Source organism: Centropristis striata, chromosome 20 (assembly GCF_030273125.1).
Source record: "Centropristis striata isolate RG_2023a ecotype Rhode Island chromosome 20, C.striata_1.0, whole genome shotgun sequence".
In the NCBI taxonomy this organism is placed as follows: Eukaryota; Metazoa; Chordata; class Actinopteri; order Perciformes; family Serranidae; genus Centropristis; species Centropristis striata.
In genome coordinates, this window is record NC_081536.1 from 12217833 (window position 1) to 12237518 (window position 19686).

General features: G+C 39.8%; 1 protein-coding gene across 2 annotated transcripts; it reads left to right on the forward strand.

Annotated features, from left to right (window-relative positions):
• Positions 1-156: 156 nt before the first annotated feature.
• On the forward strand, positions 157-19477 carry arhgap22 (Rho GTPase activating protein 22). 2 transcript variants are annotated; one of them, XM_059323796.1, is made up of 12 exons: positions 157-230; positions 1645-1722; positions 1842-1941; positions 8652-8848; positions 9830-9917; positions 13689-13817; positions 13961-14171; positions 14273-14405; positions 15633-15706; positions 16103-16224; positions 17558-18560; positions 19105-19477. In XM_059323796.1, the coding sequence occupies exons 2-12, from the start codon at positions 1693-1695 to the stop codon at positions 19322-19324; spliced, it is 2307 nt and encodes a 768-aa protein (XP_059179779.1). In that variant the 5' UTR covers positions 157-230; positions 1645-1692; the 3' UTR covers positions 19325-19477. The 2 variants fall into 2 exon arrangements, with proteins under 2 accessions (XP_059179779.1, XP_059179780.1); XM_059323797.1 differs by lacking the exons at positions 157-230; positions 1645-1722; positions 1842-1941 and adding an exon at positions 3629-3836.
• Positions 19478-19686: the final 209 nt, after the last annotated feature.

A 19686-nucleotide genomic window follows, 5' to 3' on the forward strand; every position in this document is an offset into this window, starting at 1 on the left:
CCAGTCATTGGAGCCATGACACTTCCTCTGCTCTCGCTAATGAGACATGCTCTTTTCATGCCTTCAATTAAACACACTCATTTCCTTTGTGTCCCTCAGGACCATATTTCTAGATTATAGATGATGTTCCCCACACCCCTCAGAGGCTGGTGTGTCTGGACTATGTGAGCGGGCTATGTCACATGATATAATTTAGTGTCGACTGTTCAGCCCGTCATGCATATGGAGTGGTAAGATAAGTGCATGTGAACCTGTGAGTGCTTTTACTGTATTTCTCTGCCCCTCGATCAGTGTGATTGTATTTAACGGACTGCCACTTGTCGGTATCCGCCTATATTTTATATATGTACTGTTTTTATACTCTAGGTAATATAGGCCTAACAAAAAACATAATTGCAATCAGCAGCTTATTGAAAAATCTTTCTCTTTTATCTCACCGTGTAGCCTCCAGTGCATTGAAATACTATCTTCTAAAAACGCTCAATAACAAAAGGGGATTCACAATATGCGAAGTGCTGATAGTTATAGTGCTGACATATAATAACTGACATTTTAAAAATTAAATATTGATATGTTAATAATACACATATTATAATGTGTAAATAATCCAGGGTCTTTTAACCCTCCTGTTATGTTGCGGGCCAAATTGACCCATTAAAAAAAAGTGTATTGCTGTTCCTGAAAAAATGAACTTAGCAGGAGGGTTAAATCATTTCCCTTTCTTTCTGCTCACGCTTTCTCTATTTTTTTTTAATATACATTTTTACCTTTTTTTCTCCCTTTTGGGACTTTTATTTGCCCCCTAAATTTTTTGCATTAACTTGGCAAAAAAAGACAAAAGTGCAATAAAGTTAATGAATAATTACATTGATAGCATTTTTTAAATCAAAATTATCTCATAATTTGGAATTCTTTTGGCAATCATGATTACAAGTAAGAGCCCTGTATTCAAAATTTTGCTTAAGTAAAAGTACAGATGTTTTATTAGCAAGCATGTATATGTTAAAAGTAACTTAGTGTCAGATTTAAAAAAAAAAAAAAAAAAAAAGCATTTACCTCTGAAAAGTAGTGATGTAAGAGTATAAAGTATTAACAAAGAGATACTCTAGTAAGTACAAATATCTCAAAATTGTACTAAAAGTAGTTTGAGATACAAAAAGTAGTTTGAGATACTTTTAGTACAACATACTTTGCTTCCCACCACTGACTGTGTGGCTGTAAAGGGAAACAGGCTTGTTAAATACAAAGCTTGTGACCTCTCTCTTGATTTGCATACTCAAATCACTAACAGCCAGCACATTGAATTTTACTCTGTTCTCAGCTGGGAAAATGTACGGTACAACATCAACAGAAGAAACTCCAATATTATTACTCGGAGATCAGCAGTTTTCACTTCTCCATCAAAGCAGCTCACTTCCTTCAGTGAGAGACAGACTGGAGACCATGAAGAGGAGGACAGCAGGAGATCATTGCACAGCTGGGTTTTGTTTCTCAGTAGAGCAGTACCTATCACACAGCTGCTTGGGACTTTCTTGTGGTTCACGGGGAATCTGGCTCCAGACTAAGAGTCGTCTGGTCTGCCCATCTGAGATGACATGGCAAGTAATACTCGCATGACTGTCTTTATTTCCTTCCTTCTATTAGTCTGTTCACATCGGCATTCTTCAGGAGCACGTCATTGGTGTGTTGCTGATGGCAGCCATAGTAGTCCCTTCTCTTTGGGTATGTGGATGTCATTTGAGTTGTTTTTTAGTGATTAGCAATTAAGTAGAGGACTGAGATGTTAGTATTCCCATTGTTTAGACCCTGAGTGTGCCTGTGTGTGTGTTTTGTGTCTCTAGAAATGGCCCCAGTTGACAGGAGTACGCTATGCAGACGAGTTCTCTGCCATGAAACCATCCAGGACTCCTCTGACCAGTGACAAACCAAAGGAATTGGAAGGTAACGCTCTCTTTTATTTAATTTCTTTCGACAATGATCTTTGTATCAAGCAAGGGGATGGTCTTATTTAAAGAGATTCATCTGGTTCCACATCATTTCTCTTCCATATCTGTCTTTCAGGGTATGAGCTGCTTTTTATGAGCTGTTTAAAAAGTTATGCTACCACTAATGTACTGCTACATCCTTATAAACGCTTCATTACGGCAGGAGGGGGGAATTGTTTGTTGAGAACTTCTGCCAAGACACAACCCAGTAACCAGAACAAATGTTGAAATCTGACGTATCTGCAAACCACCGATGTGTTGGATGTCAGCATTTTTGATTCAGAAATATGTTGAATGTTCATTGAGACACATGACAACCGGTGTTGTAATCACAATAGCTGTTTTGAACACTTTAAGAACACTATGGTTAAGGTTAGGCACCAAAACCACTTGTTTAAAGTTAGGTAAGAAGAGGCAACAGTAGAAACATTTATTCCAGACGTAATTCCCAATAACCGGAAGCGAACCTGATCTCCCAGTTTAAAGTCCTTGTTTGGTTGGTGGAGGTTCCCCTCCACTCTGCACTCAGATCAATGTATTTGTGGTTTGTAGAAATATTAAATGCCAGCATTTTTCCTGGTGACTGGGCTACATGGCTGCAATGATACTCTTCTTTTTCCTCAAGCAGAGATAGAATTCTTCTGAGCATGTGCAGAACAAGTGTCTTAACTTTACCGTAGCTTGTTGCTGATTGGAGGAACTTAGTGTGTTACTATTGCTCACGGTCTCCCCTATAATTGGGACCATTTGTCATTGATCATTATATATGAGCTGATTATTTTCTCTTATGAGAAAACTCAGTCTTCAGTGTGCCTTTACTGCATTATAGTCTCATCCAAACTCTTAAACTGCAGCATTTATTTGCTATATCACATCCACTACAACCCATCCAAAGTGAGCAGGAACAAGAACATCACACAAACCATACCAGTGAGTGCTGTGGCTTTGATTAAACAGATTGCTGAGTGACTGAGTAGTGTAGCATTTCCCCTCAGACTATAAATCTTTGCTTGAAACAGTCAAGAACTACTAAATATGAGTTTTTGGCCATTTTAAACACATGTCCACACAAATGTATCATTACATCTGCAATGGTTTAGATAATAAAAACTACTTGGCCACTTGCTCTCCATCAAACATTTAATGGTGCGAATAATGTCAGTTAGATCAAATATATTGATCTGAGGTTGTACTTTAGGTACAGAAGAGACCATAATCAAATCTTCATGAGCAAACAGCTGGAGGGATTGTGAAGACTGTGGAGCGATGCGGGTGCCAATGTAAAGAAATGGGTGACAAGACAGAGGACACACAGCCAGACATATTTATAGACGGTGAGAAATTGATACTGAGAGTGAGCAGTAGAAGGCAGAGAGACAGATAGCAAAGCAGAGAGGGTGTGTGTGTGTGTGTGTGTGTGTGTGTGTGTGAGAGAGAGAGAGAGAGAGAGAGAGAGAGAGCGAGAGACAGAAAGAGAGTGGGCAGGGCTCTAGGTATGTGAGAACAACAGCACGCCGGGCCAGTGGGACAGACAGGGGGAGTGAGACGGAAGAAAGGAGGGGAGGAAGAGGAGAGTGTGTGGTTAAGTGCTTGTAAGTGTGTATGTGTGTTTGTGTGTGTGTGTGTGTGTAATCAGACGGAGACAGTGTCCAAGCAAGACAGTGAGCCGGGGAGAGAGATGCTCGCAGAGGATGAGGAGTAACAGGGCGAGGCAGCAGCGAGAGCCTCTGAGTGTGTGAGTGTGTGTGAGGAACAGTGTGTGAACAGAGGGATGCAGTCATGTCTCTGTGAGAGGGAGCAGCACAGCAACGGTAACCATGCTAAGCCCCAAGATAAAACAGGCACGCCGGGGTAAGCACAGTCCCTCCTCCCCTTTCTCCATCCCTCCATCTCTTTTCCTCTCTTTTCTCTCTCTCTCTGCAGTCCGTTCCTTTCTCTCGCTGTCTCTGCAGAGCTCCGTTTGTCCTGCTGTCTTTGTAATAATGCAACATCAATATTGTTGTCAGAGCTTTCATTGATAATGACATCAAAAATGTGGCACAGCGCCATATTAGTAGCACCGGTGTCATTCTGCATCCTTTTGACTATTGTTTCCAGCAGTGACCTGAGTTTTCTTGCATGATCTGAAGTGTTGAGGCTTTATCTTCTGTGTCCAATGAGAGTTATCAGGCTCTACTACGGAGTGATGTAATCCCTCTCGTCTCTTCATTACACCATCCTCATTCCTAGAAGATTTGATCCTGATGGAGATAATGTGGGTTGTAGTAAACATGGCTGCTGGAAGGATAATCCTCCCTCCAACAATGGTCTGCATCCTGACATGTTCACACCTGAGCACATGACTCCGTCTCTATTTGTTCTGGATTTATTGGGTTTTCGGTTGGCGTGGTTTTGACAGGTGACTCTAGATCAGAGGTGTTGAAAGGAATGCACAGCTCTCCGCTCGTGTAAATCACAACAGCTGACTGTCAAACATAGTTCCTCTAACGCCGGGTAAAACCCACTTGTGACCGCTAAAGTCGGAACGCCATATACAGAACATGCCTCTCACATGACTGTGTGAAGATGAATAAGGAAGCTGTAAATCACAGGAACAACTCCTGGCACTGAGATTACCATGATGCAGGGTATAAATACATGCTGTTGCTACAGACAACCAGCATACGCTGTCTCAGGTGGCTCTGAGAGTTGTGACAGTTGCCAACTTATCTCAGGGAAATGGACTAGCATTGCTTTTTAAGATTAGCCACACAATCGCTGTCTCACTATCTATCTATATACATAGATAGTGAAGATATATATATATATATATATATATATATATATATTTAATTTTCATTTTATTCCATTTTCATTGTGATGTATTTGGAAGAGATTGATTAATAAGCACTTTATAAACACTTTATGGAAAGAGGTAAAACAATTTTATTCCAATGATGAGCAACCATGTAGATACAGATATAGATAGATATAGATATAGATATGTTTCATTTTCATTTTTTTAAAACCCATTTACTTTTACCCTGTTGCTTTGCTTTTTTTTTCCTCCAAAGGGCCAAGCTGTCAATTAACAGGCTTTATATATTTATATATAAATAAAACTATATATATATATATATATATATATATATATATATATAATTATTATTATTATATTATATTACATATTTTTGCTTAACTTATTCAACTGTTAATTACTATTTCTATTTAGTATTTTTTTAGTCCTGTTTATATTTCCACATTTATTTTCTTATTCTCCTACAGACTTCTTTTTTATGGTATTCCTATGACTCCTATATGTATAAAAATGGACATAACACAGCGTTATATTGTCTCGCTGCAGCTTCAAGAACCGTGTATGTGTGTCTTTAGTCAGGGTTGTTGCTTCATTTCTCCTCTGGCAGCCGTCTTATCCTTGACCAGCAGTAAAAGTTAGACCATAAAAGATGATGGGAAGGAGAAGTGCCTCTTCTTTCTCCTTCATAACCACAGTTGGAGAGTGCAGTATCCACTTCACTTTGCTTGCCACGTTTTGTACGCTTGCCATCTCTCATTTGCTGTAATGGTATTCTCCTTTGATTAGATTCCCAGCTCTGCTCTCCTCTGACCCTTTTATGCAGCATCATACAGCATCACTGAGCTGGATCTGCACTCAGAGGCTCAGATAGCGGAGCAGAATCCTAAAGCAGATAAGCAGTGTCGAGTATTACCGGAAGTTGTTGGTAAAACTCTGAGTAATCACATGTGGTTGAGGCTCATTATCTGTGTGGCTTTAGCTGAGAAATCACCCTTTTTTTAAGAATTATTCCTTCACTTTACATATTAGTACAGCATATACAAAACATAAAAACATTCTAATAGATTAAACTAAACAACAGTAAATAAAGTCATTTCAATTTGCTCCACTGCAAACAAACATAACAACAAAATGCTACAGTAATGCATCTTTAATAATTAATACACTATAATGTTACACCAATTGGGGCCATTTTCATACGCAAGGAGAACTTTCACTTTAAATACTTCAGTGGGGGAATGTAAATAAGTACATTTACTCAGGTACTGTACTTATCACATTTGAGGCACCGTTCTTGTATTTAAGTATTTTTAAATTTATGGTATTTTTTTATATTTCTACTAAACTACAATTCAAAGGTTAATACTGTACTTTTTACTTCGCTACTTTTACTTTACAGAGATTTTAATTAGTTTATTTACAGATTAAGATTACCTTAAATCTAAAATATTGATAACACTTTCTATGAAGACCACATCTGCAGCGCATTATGAAGGCATACTTTTAAATCTCTGCATTGTTTCTCAAAATGTTGGCATTTCACACAACACTTTTATCACTTATAATCATGATGAAGGATAAATTATTTTAAATGCATGAAAATGCACGAGTCTTTACTCATCACTAAAAATTAAACATTATGATAAAGCATGATTTAATGTAGATGCATCAATATATATACTTCATTTTACTGAACACATACAGTGATAACTTTGAATACTGCATGGACTGTTGTAGTTGAGGTATGTGTAGGTAGTCATAAAGTATTAAAAGCACCATCAGTCAACCTGTGTGTTTATAACTCAAGAGCATCCATAAGAAATCATTATAAGTAGTCTATTATGAGTCTATAATGTCTTATGAGCTATAATATTTCTTTACTGTTCATATAGTGCATCAGAAAGCATTATGTATGTTTATGAGTGTAGTTATGAAGCATTATAAATGCATTATAATAACTATAAATGTCCATATAATGCACCATGGATGGGTTCTTCATAGAAAGAAAAATATTATGCACTGTAATAGCTGTAGTTAAAATTAGCTCATCCTCCAAGTACAACAGTAATACTGCTTACACATCAGTATATGACTCAATATGTAATCACAGGAGCCATTTTTCTTCATTATTAGTACTATCTTTTCTCTGATAACGTTTATTTCAACTTGTACTGTAATGGAGTATTTTCATGGTGTAACACTGCAAAGGTTGTAATTGAATTATCTGAATATGGTTACCATCACAGATTATCACTAACGAGCGTGTTCAAAATAATAGCAGTCCAATGTGACTAACCAGATTAATCCATGTTTTTAGTATATTTTTTATTGCTACATGGCAAACAAGGTACCATTAGGTGCAGCAGATTCTCAGAAAACCAACAAGACCCAGCATTTGTGATATGCACGCTCTTAAGGCTGTGCAATTGGGCAATTAGTTGAAAGGGATGTGTTAAAAAAAAATAGCAGTGTGGCATTCAATCAGTGAGGTCATCAATTTTGCGAAAAAAAACAGGTGTGAATCAGGTGGCCCCTATTCAAGGATGAAGCCAGCACTTGCTGAACATGCATTTCTCTTTGAAAGCCTGAGGAAAATGGGTCGTTCAAGACATTGTTCAGAAGAACAGCGTACTTTGATTAAAAAGCTGATTGGAGAGGGTTTTTCAATTGCACAGCCTTAAGAGTGTGAATATCACAAATGATGGGTCTTGTTGGTTTTCTGAGAATCTACTGCACGTACTGGTACCTTGTTTGCCATATAGCAATAAAAAATATACTAGAAACATGGATTAATCTGGTTAGTCACGTTGGACTGCTATTATTTTGAACACTGCTGTAAGTGTATTGAATATGAGTTAATGCACTTTGAGTAACATTATTTCCTGAAAAGACAGCATTTGATCCTTGTACTCTAACATTTCTTTGCTGACATTAGTTTAAAAAAAATCACTTCCTCTCTGAGATTTCCTGCCTCGTTTTTTTTTTTTTTAAAGAAGTACACGAGAAGACATGGCCGCTGTATTTATAGATCCTGCTCTGCTAGCTGCCAGCGTACATTTTTGTTAATGACTGTTTCTCTAGTCTTCTCCCTTCCCGGCAATCATGACTCTGCAAATGAAGGGCATCCAGAAAGGGGAGAAATGAAATGAAGTCCAGACAGGGAGCTGATAAGGGAAAGAGAGAGAGCGGTAAGGGGAGAGAGATTTCAGTCGAGGCCCTTGCAGATACCTTCCCTGCTGTCCTCAGCAGAAAGCAAGATGCAATTAACAGGAAAAAGACGCCATTGATTTCTCTCTCCTCTCCCTCTGCCTTCTGTTATCTCTCTCCCTCTTTCTCTCTCCCCCTGACTCCCCAGGGATCTCTCTACTGTCACTGTTTTTGCTCTGAACCTTTGGCACACCTATGCTAATATATAATCCATGCTTGCAATCAGTCTGTTGCAGTTAAAATGCAACCTGAGCCAAAGCAAAACTCCTCCCTGTACTGCAATGAAATTAGAAAATATATATGTCCTCATTAATATCTTAAACACATAATCAAATGTAGTGGAATATATAGAGTTCATCTTAAAGCAGCAGGTCTTTGCTGCAAAATGGAGGCCATGCCTGGGTAGATTGACTTAAGAGGAAATCTGGATGCACGGTCAAGCCTGTGGGCTTAGCTGTACCCAAGAGAGACTTCTGTGAATAATGATTCAGGATTGTCACTGGGTGAATTATCAGAATAAAAGCAAAACAACAAAAACAGATTCCCAAAATAACATAAATCCTTAGTCTTTATGTAGCGTGCTATTTCTCTCTCTCTCTGTCTCAGCCTTAATCCTGCAAGCTCTCCTTCCCCTCACTTTATCTCTGTGTGTGTCCATGCAGCACGGTCCAAGAGCATGGTGCTTGGAGAGTTGTCTCGGGTCTCCAGGCCCTGCTCTCCTCTGGATCAGGAGAAAACCCTGAAGGCAGGCTGGCTGAAGAGACAGCGGAGCATCATGAAAAACTGGCAGCTGCGTTGGTTTGTCCTGAGGACTGAAGCTCTGTACTTCTACAAGGACCAGGATGAAACCAAGGCACAGGTGACGCTCACAAAATAACACATGCACATATATAAGGCTGATAAAATCTGTTTCCTCAGGAGGCTGTGATGCTGTGTGTTTGAATGTATCTGATTAGTATTTCCCCCAGGGTCAGTCGATCCAGTGTGTGGTCTCCAACTGTAAAAATAGCTCATTGATTCTTAAAATCAGGCAAGAAAACTCTCAAGTCAAATATATATATATATATATATGATTTTTAAAAAGCAAGACAAAAAATATTTTACAAAATTGCGAAGGAAGAGTCGGACATAGGTTATTTTTCTTGCATACACACACACACACAGATATACACGCAAAAGTAAGCATGCATAATACATTTAAAATGACATTTCTTAAAAGTAAAGTTAATTAGATAATAAAAATGTAATGTACTTTTTGTTGAAACAACTGATCCAATGTCTGCAACAAGGGATATGTAATATAAATATAGAAATAAATAAGATACTTGAGAAAAAAATCTTTTTGATATACATCCTAAGTACTAATTAAAATATTAAAACCTTTTCTCTTCCGGCTGTCAGGGGATTCATCTCCACACTGTCCATTAAAGCGTTAGTGTGTTGTTATTGCCTTGACACACACTGATAATGGGGTAACTAGCTGCCCTGTGGTTCTGCTGTAAGCACTTAGTAGGTGACCTTTGACCCTTTCTATGTTGGAAGGATTAGAAATGCACAGTACAGGAAGCGCCAGAGGGATAAATAGATGAAGAGATGTTTCCCTGAGTCATCCCTCCCTCCATCATCATTACCTCTCTCTGTTGGATGGCTGCCCAGAGCTCGCTGTACTCAGAACTCTATAATGTTTAACATGCACTGCGCGTCCAAGTCCAGAACCACTAATTGATTTCTTGTTTGGCCCTTGAATACCGTTGATACAGGTGTTTCCCTCAGTGCTGCCAGTCTGTCAGTCAGTCTGTCTCTCTGCCTGCCTCACACCTTCCTCTCCTTTCTCCTGCAGGGTTGTATTCCTCTTCAGGGCAGTCAGGTCAATGAGCTGCCTGCCAATCAGGACGAGCCTGGACGTCACCCTTTTGAAATCGTTCCAGGTGAGTTGGCACGGTGACAGCTCTGCGTGTAAGAAAGTCAGTAAGTAAGTAAGTCGTGTTAAAGTGCGGAACCATCTGTTTACAGGGTGTCAAATCCTGTCCTGCCCCGCTATCTTGTCTGTCATTTTTATTGTGACTTTTTTTTTTTAAATGCTATATAAATATAGTCTATTATTATTACCTTTCTTACATAGGAGAAAGACACAGACTTTCTGATGGCGTTCCCCCTTTTTTGTTGTTTTGTGTCCAAGTATTTGCAATCCATCCTTTTGTTGTTTGGGTTAGGGTTTTTGCTTGTCTCTTTGGTATTTTTGTGTCTCTTTGAGGTTGTATTATGTCTCTTTGAGGTCTTTCTGCACCTCTTTGTGGTTGTTGTGTGTGTTTTTTTAGTCACTTTGTTCCTTTTGGGTGATTTTGTGACTTTTTTGTGGTTGTTTTGGCCCATTTTGAAGTCATTTTAAGCGTCTTTGCAGGTGTTTTGTGGCCCTTTCTAGTCATTCTAGCCAGTCTCTTTGTGGTTATTTTGTGTATCTTTGTGGTCTCTTTGTGTCTGCAGCTGGGGGGGTTTCATGTCTCTTTGTAGTTTTTTTAGTCATGTTATAGTTCTTTGTGGTCATTTTGCATCGATTCTGGGTCAGTATGTGTCTCTTCAAGTGACATTTTGCAGGTGTGCCTGGTAGGCCCGCTCAGTAATCCATTTATGGTAACATTTAATCCTGAAGTATGATGAATTACAAATAATAGAATTTTCAACTACAAAACTGAGTTTAAATTAAATTCTAAGTTTTGAGTTTTTAGGGTTCAGAAGGTGATGAAACTTCAAATCATTCAATATCAGTGCATGTACCAAAACCACTAGACCATTAACACAATGTCAGGTTGCTGTAAATCACGGAAGTGTTTCTTTGTGTTGCTTGAAGTTATGATCATACTGTAAATACAGCATGTCATATCCTCTGTGTAAACCTTGTCAGCCCACAATCAAAGTGACGAATGGAAAATAGAAGTAAATCAATAGCTACATATGAGTCACAGGCCGTAACGCATGCATGAAATATGCAGAAAAGCAGAGAGGATGTGATTGCCACGGCCATGTGTCTGAGCGTTCAACAACGGTTTCATTCATTTCTAGTCTTGACAGCGTGGGGTTGGCATGATTACTGTCAGAACAGTGGACAGTATGTACAGTAGATAGATCAGAGAAAGAAAGAAAGAAAGAAAGAAAGAAAGAAAGAAAGAAATCTGTGATTATGAAGCTTTGATGATAGTGCCTTTGTATGACCCTCATGGAAGGATATCTTGGGTCATATTAACATAGATATTGCAAACATCCATTCTACATAAGGGCCGCCAGTGCTCAGTTGTAGCCTCTACTTTCCACTGGTGGTACAAGTTCAACATGGGCCATTACTGCAGCAGGTTGGCTCACACTCTGACAGATGAGGTTTCCAATAATGATGGTAGTAAGTACATTTTTTCAGCTTGAAAGCTTGGAGGATGTGTTGAGGTACTTCTGAAAGCACATTGAACCGCTCCCTCTCTGGCTTTCTGTGTTGCCGGCATTGTCAAGGTCTTTGTTTATTGTATTAAAAGTCCTACAGCACAAAAACAACTGGGACATTTTCACTCTGCACGTCTGACAACACTGACATGTCAGCTGTGTCTGTTCTGTTGCATCATGGTAGATGTGGTTATAAAAAGTACTGAAACATAAACTTAAACATTAAGTCAAAAAAATCTAAAAAGTTTCAGCAAACACCTGGATACTAGACACTGGAATAGACACTATTTTATTAATAACTTACGTTAAAAATGAGGAGCAAACTATGTAATAACTCCTCTGTTTTAATGTTTTTTTTGTTTTTTTTTTTATCTTTGGTGGTTAACCTTGCACCAGCTTCACACTCAGAGGAGAGGCACTGCTGGTTTTTTTTATACATACACACATATACAACACATTACCTGTGTTTAGAATTACATGAGCGTCAGCATATTTAACAGCTACTGCAGGGCTGCATTCAGAAGTGTTAAATGGAACAGACTGCATCTTTATTAGATGTGGTCACATGTGCACTGTGGGTGTAAAATCATTTGGTTGCTGCAGTAATTGTGTTTGTTTCTGTATGTGGCCTTTCTGTGTTTATGCATGTTTGTGTGCTTGTGTGTGTGCGCGCTCACATAATGTACTTTTACAGTGTTACCACATGTTTTAACTCGTTTACTATGGAAGGACATTGACAGGGGGCTACCTGAGTCAATATTGTATTGATTCTTCAGGAAGCAAATTTGCAATACTGCAATATTACAATTTGATATTAATCTATGGTTATTTTTTTAGATATTTAACTATTTAGAACGGCTTATTTTTACATGCAGTGATGTTCTGTTACATGAATATTCCCCCATCCCAAGCTTTTTTCCATCCCGTACCTCAGGCCACAGGCAGCAACTGGTTTCATATCATTCCACAACATCATAATTATCTACGCAACCACTTAGTGCACAATATAGTGCTTTGAGCGCACGAAATGGCATCTCGTGTGATAGAAGTACAACCACGTGTGCACAAGTTAGTAGATCGTGGCTACGTTCCCTCAATTGAAGTAATTTGTTCCCTTGTTCCCTTGTCGGATGGCCTACGGATTGTTAGAAATGTTACAATAAGTTAATCATGCTTTGAAGAAAAACTAGAAAAAAAATGTTGTATCGACTTACCTACAAAGAGGGAGCAAAATACTCAAAACAAGGGAACAAATTGTTCAAACGTGGCCATGATATAGTACTTCGAACACACAAGATGCTATTTCATGCCCTTGAGGTCCCTAAAGGGCTCGGTTAAAATCCACTTGGTAGGTCTGAAAAAAGGATGACATCCTGACGAAAATTGTCTGCAAGCCAATTTCAATCCAACGTAATGGGGACCAATGGCTGCCTATGTGTTAATAAAAACACATTCAGAGATCTAAAACACAGTGATGTGCTTCAGAAAATGCAAACTATATGCAATTTGAAGTAAATGGGGTAAAACATGCAACTACACTGGTGTGGTGTAATGTGAGATAGTGTCTGGTGTCACTTTGTAGAGAAAGTGTGTGTCAGTGAAATAACAGTAGAGAAGACAAAGGGGAGGAAAAGGTCCTGGACAGAAAGACAAAAGAGACGTAGTGCAGTTGCTGGTGTCCATGGGGAAAACTTCTCTTTCTGGGTCATTTTTCTCACACACAACACACTATGCACCACAGTGCAGGACTGAATGCAGGTACCTACTCCACTTACACTTACTCGTGTTCATAAGAAGGTTTTCAGTAGAAAATGTAAGAACATTTTATGAATGGATCCCTTGATGCTTTTATCTCCATCTGCAACTGAGTAGCGCTTACATCTTTTCAAAAGCAAACGATTGCAAAGTCACATAAAGAGAGAGAATTGTAATCAAAGCTAAACTGAAATAAACTAAAATGTCAAACTAAAATGTCAAACGGGGTGGTATCACACTGTGTGCAGCCAGAGGAAGGAGAGACAGGTTGGTAGAGCTGCATGGCTGCCTCTTTGTACTTTACAGGGGTGCTGGAGCTGATAAGGTTATTGGAAACACTGATAGTTCCAGTTGGCAGAACAGACTGATTCAGTTTAGGTGATCAGCAAAGCGTTTTTAAAAGTGGTACCAGTTCTGTGTGTGATTTGAAATATTTGAAGCACGGTGGCTTTGAAATGTGTTAATCATTCTGTCCTATTGATCCAGAAAGTCATGAAATATGTTTGTGTTCTCAGGGGGGGCTGGAGAAAAGGATCGAACTGGCATAAGCCACGAATCTTTCCTGCTGATGGCCAACTCTCAGAGTGACATGGAGGAATGGGTCAGAGCAATACGTAGAGTCATATGGGCTCCACTTGGAGGAGGTGTGATCCCTAAACATATGCATACACAAAAACATAAAAAATGTCTGCACACATCACTGTTTATGTAATAAAGCACATTGTTAGTTGCTTTAAAGAGGGGACTCAAACCTCTCGGGTACATTCTGATGTTTATTTTCTGTCAGGTGTCTTTGGGCAGCACCTGGAGGAGACAATGTTGTACGAGAACCAGTGTGGCCCTCAGCGACTGGTCCCCGTGCTGGTCGAACAGTGTGTGTGTTTCATACGTGAACACGGGCTGGAGGAGGAGGGCCTTTTCAGGGCCCCAGGACAGACCAATCATGTTCGAGAGCTGCAGGATGCCTTTGACCGTGGCGAGAAGCCAGTGTTTGACAGGTGACGCAATGGGCGGGGGCATTTTATCTATAGCAACGTGCCAAGTTATAATCTATACTGGAAAGCATTCTTTACTGTATATCATCTCTCATCTCTTACAGTACCACAGATGTCCACACAGTGGCATCGCTGCTAAAGCTCTACATACGGGAGCTGCCAGAGCCTATAATCCCATTCTCCAAATACACACAGTTTCTCTCTTGTGCTCAGCTTCTTACCAAGGACAAAGCGATGGTAATGACATGTCTGCTTAAAGGTATACTATGCAGGATTTCCCCAGAAGCACAATATACAGACTGATACAAAAGCCAGCCCTCTTAATCCTCACTGATGACTCACTAGAAGTGTGGGGTAGCGTCTGTATCTGCAGAGAACCTGCCGTCTGCCTGTATTTCTCTCTTTGCTGTGCTCATGGCTTTTCTTGGTGTCACCCCTTGGGCATGAGGCTACAGAAATGGTGGACGTTGCACTGCAATAACTCGAACATGTAACAAGATCTCCAACCTAAACGACAGAGTAGGTTGTTTCTCAATACCACCCATAAAGACCTATAAGACCATTTGTCAAACGGTCCATATGAGTGTTTCACTGTTTGCTGTACAGAGTGGAGTGTTCTAAAAATAACGCACACGTCATTATACATACACGTAAAGTTCACAGTTGTAAAAAAAAAAAAAAAGCTGCATGTTTCATTAAATTTAAACTACAAAACCACTGATCTATGTTTGGGCGATGATTGTCTGTGGGACAAAAGCCCCTCTCCTCTGATTGGCTGTGGGATCAGATCTTAGATTAACACCCGCCTTTTGCTCCATAGACTGAATGCACAGATAGTTCTGCACCAAATACCTCAGTGGAGGAGCGATTTGTGATTTGTAGTTGAAGGAAACAGAATCTGTGACTCATGGGGAAGATTTGAGCATTGATTTGTGTTTCAAAAGAACACAAATATTTTTGTGAGGAATTATTTCATATACATTGAGCATTTATTGCACAAGTTCACATTCAGATTTACACATATTCAAATTTTGTCCACAACTTCACATTGTTTGATACAGGTACACAAATGTGTTTTGCACCAAATATACTACAACAATAGGAGCAAAAATGAGCGTGTTTGTTGTATTTGTGGAGAAAAAAAAATCTACAAGTACACAACTCATAGAGTATGTGACTTCAAATTTACTGATACGCATACACAATCACTGTACACAACTACAACTTCCACTGTTGGAGGTGCTCAAATCTTTTGCACCAATAATACCTTCATAGAGAACAGTCTGCAACATGACAGGGCAAAAGCCAAAACAGACAAAACTCATTCCAAATCAATAGTAAATCTGGGGTTTGCATTTGAGTTTGAGTGTTGTGCAATAATTCCTGCATAGTATGCCTTTAATACTTTACTAATATATTTCCAAACTCTTGCCTTTGCAATAACATGTCTTATTTTTCTCCAAGGGTATCATAGAGCTAGGCAAACAGGTGAAATCTCTTCCTCAGGTCAACTACAACCTCCTCACATACATCTGCAAGTAAGTGCGTATACACTGTATATCAGTAGTTGTTACGCTCACTGACGACACTATGATGGGTTTCATTGTTGCTGCTATGTCCCATTCACTGTTTGATGATTGAGGATTTGTCAGCCTGTCATACAAAAAAATAATGTTACACCCACATCCTCGTCGGCAGGGGAAGTGACATCACATTGATTGACTCTGAGTGTGTATAATTACATGTCTTCTCTGCCGTCTGCTTCTATTTAAATACCATCAGCTGAACCCACTCACCAGTTATGACTCAGTCCTCCTCTTCATTAGCCTGAATTTTACCAAATGAAAAAGAACAAGGTTTCTGTCAGCCAATGCTGATGAGGTTACATAATATGTGGAAATAAGTCCTGCTGTTGATTATTTCCGGTTTCTCAGGTTTCTGGATGAGGTCCAATCTCACTCCAATGAGAATAAGATGAGTGTTCAGAATCTGGCCACTGTGTTTGGACCCAATATCCTTCGGCCCAGGGTGGAGGATCCAGTTACCATGATGGAGGGTAGGAGATGCTGTCAACACATGATGACGGGTGACACATTAAGGGAAAAGCCTGAATAAATGAGTAGAAAAACACAACAAATGCAGATGCTTTGCTACAGGTGTACTGCATTATGCATAACAATAATGAGAATCATATGCTATGGCTACAAACACATGCATGCATGTGCAAACCGAGTCACAGCTATTGCGAATTACCACTTGTTTCTTTAATTTGTCACCCGTCTGTATGTTAACCTGCAGCACAATTTGTGTCACAAACAATGGGCCTCATTCACCAATATCTTCTTAAGAATCTTCTTAGATTCTTTATTAAGTCCTTCTTAAGAAGATTTCTAAGAAGACCCTACGTCAGATTCATCAACGTGTTCTTAAGCCGCTGAATTGTTCGCAGCCGTGTTCTTAAATTGGTGATAAGTTGGCCATCTCCTCATTAATTGAGCGGGCGTGCCAGGTGAGTTTAATTAACATAGGATTAGCATAGGTAACCGCCCATTAATGCCCATAAAAAGGACTGCAGGGCCGTGTGTAGACGCCACACAAAGGAAACAGCAACAGAATGCCTAAAGCAAAGCGTAAATCCGTTGGAGCACAGGTAAAAAGAAAAAAAACTTTAGCAGTTCAGAACTATATATATTTAAAATGTGTGCCCTGTAAGGCAGGAGTTTACCATAGTGTGTAAGCTCAAAATATGTCTTTAGTATTGGACTGAGGGGTTGCAAGCTTGGCTTGATTTTATTTTTTTATTTTTTTTATCACAGATGAAGTCCCATAGAGCCAACTTGCAACAGAACCAGAACTGACAGAGCCCTCGGGCAGCAGCAATATATATGCCATTGTTTTGTACACCGTGGATGGAGAAATGCCACCTATAAATAGGGTGCTATCACTAATGGGCGGCATGATTTCCAATTCACTTGATTCATGTTAAAGCGTTGGCACATTTAATTTAATTAAAAGGAAAAATGAAAAAAAAAATGAAATGAATAAATAAATACATAAATATGACAGAAATTTCACTGTTATTTATTTTATTGAACTTAACAAAAGAAGACAACACAACCATGCCAACATGTCAGCACTGAAATGTGCTTAAGAGTACTCCTGAGTGTTCGTAGGATTTGTTCTTACCTAAGAAAAATCCTGGATAAGAAAAAAATTCATGAACGCCACAATCTTCGTAAAATCTTCGTAATAAGGAGTTAAGAACAAATTTGTTCTTAAGAACGGTTCGTGAATGAGGCCCAATGTTCCAATCAATATGTTCAATAATGTCATTAAACATTTTTAGCAGGTATATACTCATGTGTCCATGTTTTTGTCATTATTAACAGGAAGTTCACAGGTGCAGCACCTCATGACTGTGCTGATCAGTGAACACACCCGACTTTACCAACGGGAGGAGCCAGAAACTGACGCCAAGATTCCCCTGCAGCAACAGCTGAGTCCTGGCCAACGCGGCAAAGTAGAATGGCTCCCACAAGAAGACGCCAACACCCCACCCTCCAAAACCCCGAAAGAGGAACCCCGGTCTTCCACCCCTACTACAGAAAGTAAGCCGACTGCACCGAGCCCTATTACAACAACGTCAGAGAAAGGTGAGGATAGTGAGACTGAAGGGAAGGTCAAAGGTAAGACAGAAGAGAAAATGGATGGAAAAGAAGACAGCAAAAGTGAAGGGAAAGGTGAAAGTGAAGTAGCTGTGAGCCCCAGTAAACAGTCTAAAGCCCTTCCCTCCTGGAGGAGCTCCTTCAAAGGTGGTGGTGCAGCATCTGGGGGACCGAGGGGCAAAATAGGGGGGTCAGCAGGAGATGTGTCAGCAGCTGCTGGGAGCAACTGGCTGATGAATGGCCTGTCGTCCCTCCGAGTTCACCGGCGCACCACCTCATCTGGTGAAAGACTCAAAGACTCTTCTCTAAAGGATTCAACCCTCTCCCTTAAAGAGACTACTCTTCCACTAAAGGACTCACAGAGAGACTCTGATGAAGACTCCTCTCAAATGCCCCTGTCTAACAGAGTCCTTCTCCAATCCCACAGACTGTCTGCCTATGACAACGTAGCCCCCTCCAGTCTCAGCCTGCCTGCTGACACCTCCTCCATCTGGACGTCCTTTGAGATCTCTCTGGCCGAGCCGGAGGGAAGTGAAAAGGCGGTAAAATTAGGGCAGGGTCAAGAGAAATCCACAGAGGTGAGGGACAGTACAAGTACTCTGGATCACAGTGCAAGCGGCACTGAGGATGATCTCACAGGAACAAATGAAGGTCTCAGCAACATGCTGACTGAGCTCAAACAGGAGCTGAAGAAACAGAGGACGAGCTACGAAACCTGCATTCGCAAGTGAGAATGAGTCACTTCCTGTCAAGTAACCACTGGTGGAGGAAGTATTCAGCTCTGTTATGTTAATAAAGTAAAGGACCAAACAGTTAAAATACTCTGATATATTTAAAAGTTATACATTGAAATAATAAGGAAGGATGAGTAAGTATAATCAAGAAAATTTACTCTAAGTCTTGAACGTAAAAGTACTCAAATCAGAAAAATGTTATCGTATGCATGTGTCATTAGGTATTTAAGTGCTTGTTTTGTGATTTTCTTTTTATACAATCATGTAGTTCTAAACCACTTTGGCATAAACCTAGTTTTTTAAAGCGCTTCATGAGCAAATTTGGCCTTGACCATAAAGTTATTGTCAGATAAATGTAAGTACATATTCAATATTATAGTAAGTTACTTTAAGTATAATGTAACATAAAATTTAAATATTCAAGTACTCAAATTAAAGTACATTAATTGAGTAAATCGATTCAGCTTTACTCCACCACTGTAATTAACCAATTCAAACAGCATAAGTTATTTATAACCTCTTCTTCTATTTTTTGAGGTTGGAGGAATCCTGTTCTAAGTACCAGGCCCAGGTAAACTGCCTCGAGGAGGAGCTGGACCAGGAGAAGAAGAAGTTCCAAATGCTGGAGATCCGACTCAGGAACTCGGAGCGGGCACATCAAGACGCAGAGAACCGCAACATTCTCCTCCAGAAGGAGATGGAGGAGTTCTTCAAAACGCTTGGAGATCTGACCACAGGGGCAACACGGACCAACTAGACCACACCAACCTGCCTTCATCTGGTCCATAAGAGGAGGAGGAGCAGGATTACTGGGAAGACCAGCCAGCCCCAAAGCTTTGAAGACCAAATACCTCTAGTGCAGTACTACTTGCCATCGTGTCCTCTTTAGTACAGCCGTCTTGTGCCTACACTTACCAGTGCCGGTGCCAAACGAGAACTCCTATGGACCAAGCAAGCATTTACCATTCCACAAAATCCCTTACTATTATACACCATAGGTCATGTAGCTTATTATTTATTGACTTAACTTCCTCTGAGGACAGATAAAGCCTTATTGATGATATGAGGTACAGTCTTCACCCTGCTCATTTCCATGTAGAACTCCTCTTGTAAGAAATG

What these genes read in the sequence shown, in the direction of transcription:
- arhgap22 (XM_059323796.1), top strand. Translation starts at nt 1,693, where the DNA reads ATGGCAGCCATAGTAGTCCCTTCTCTTTGG. An exon ending in CCCTTTTGAAATCGTTCCAG is followed by an intron (nt 9,918 to 13,688) that starts GTGAGTTGGCAC and finishes TTGTGTTCTCAG; the next exon opens with GGGGGGCTGGAGAAAAGGAT. An exon ending in TTACCAAGGACAAAGCGATG is followed by an intron (nt 14,406 to 15,632) that starts GTAATGACATGT and finishes TTTTTCTCCAAG; the next exon opens with GGTATCATAGAGCTAGGCAA.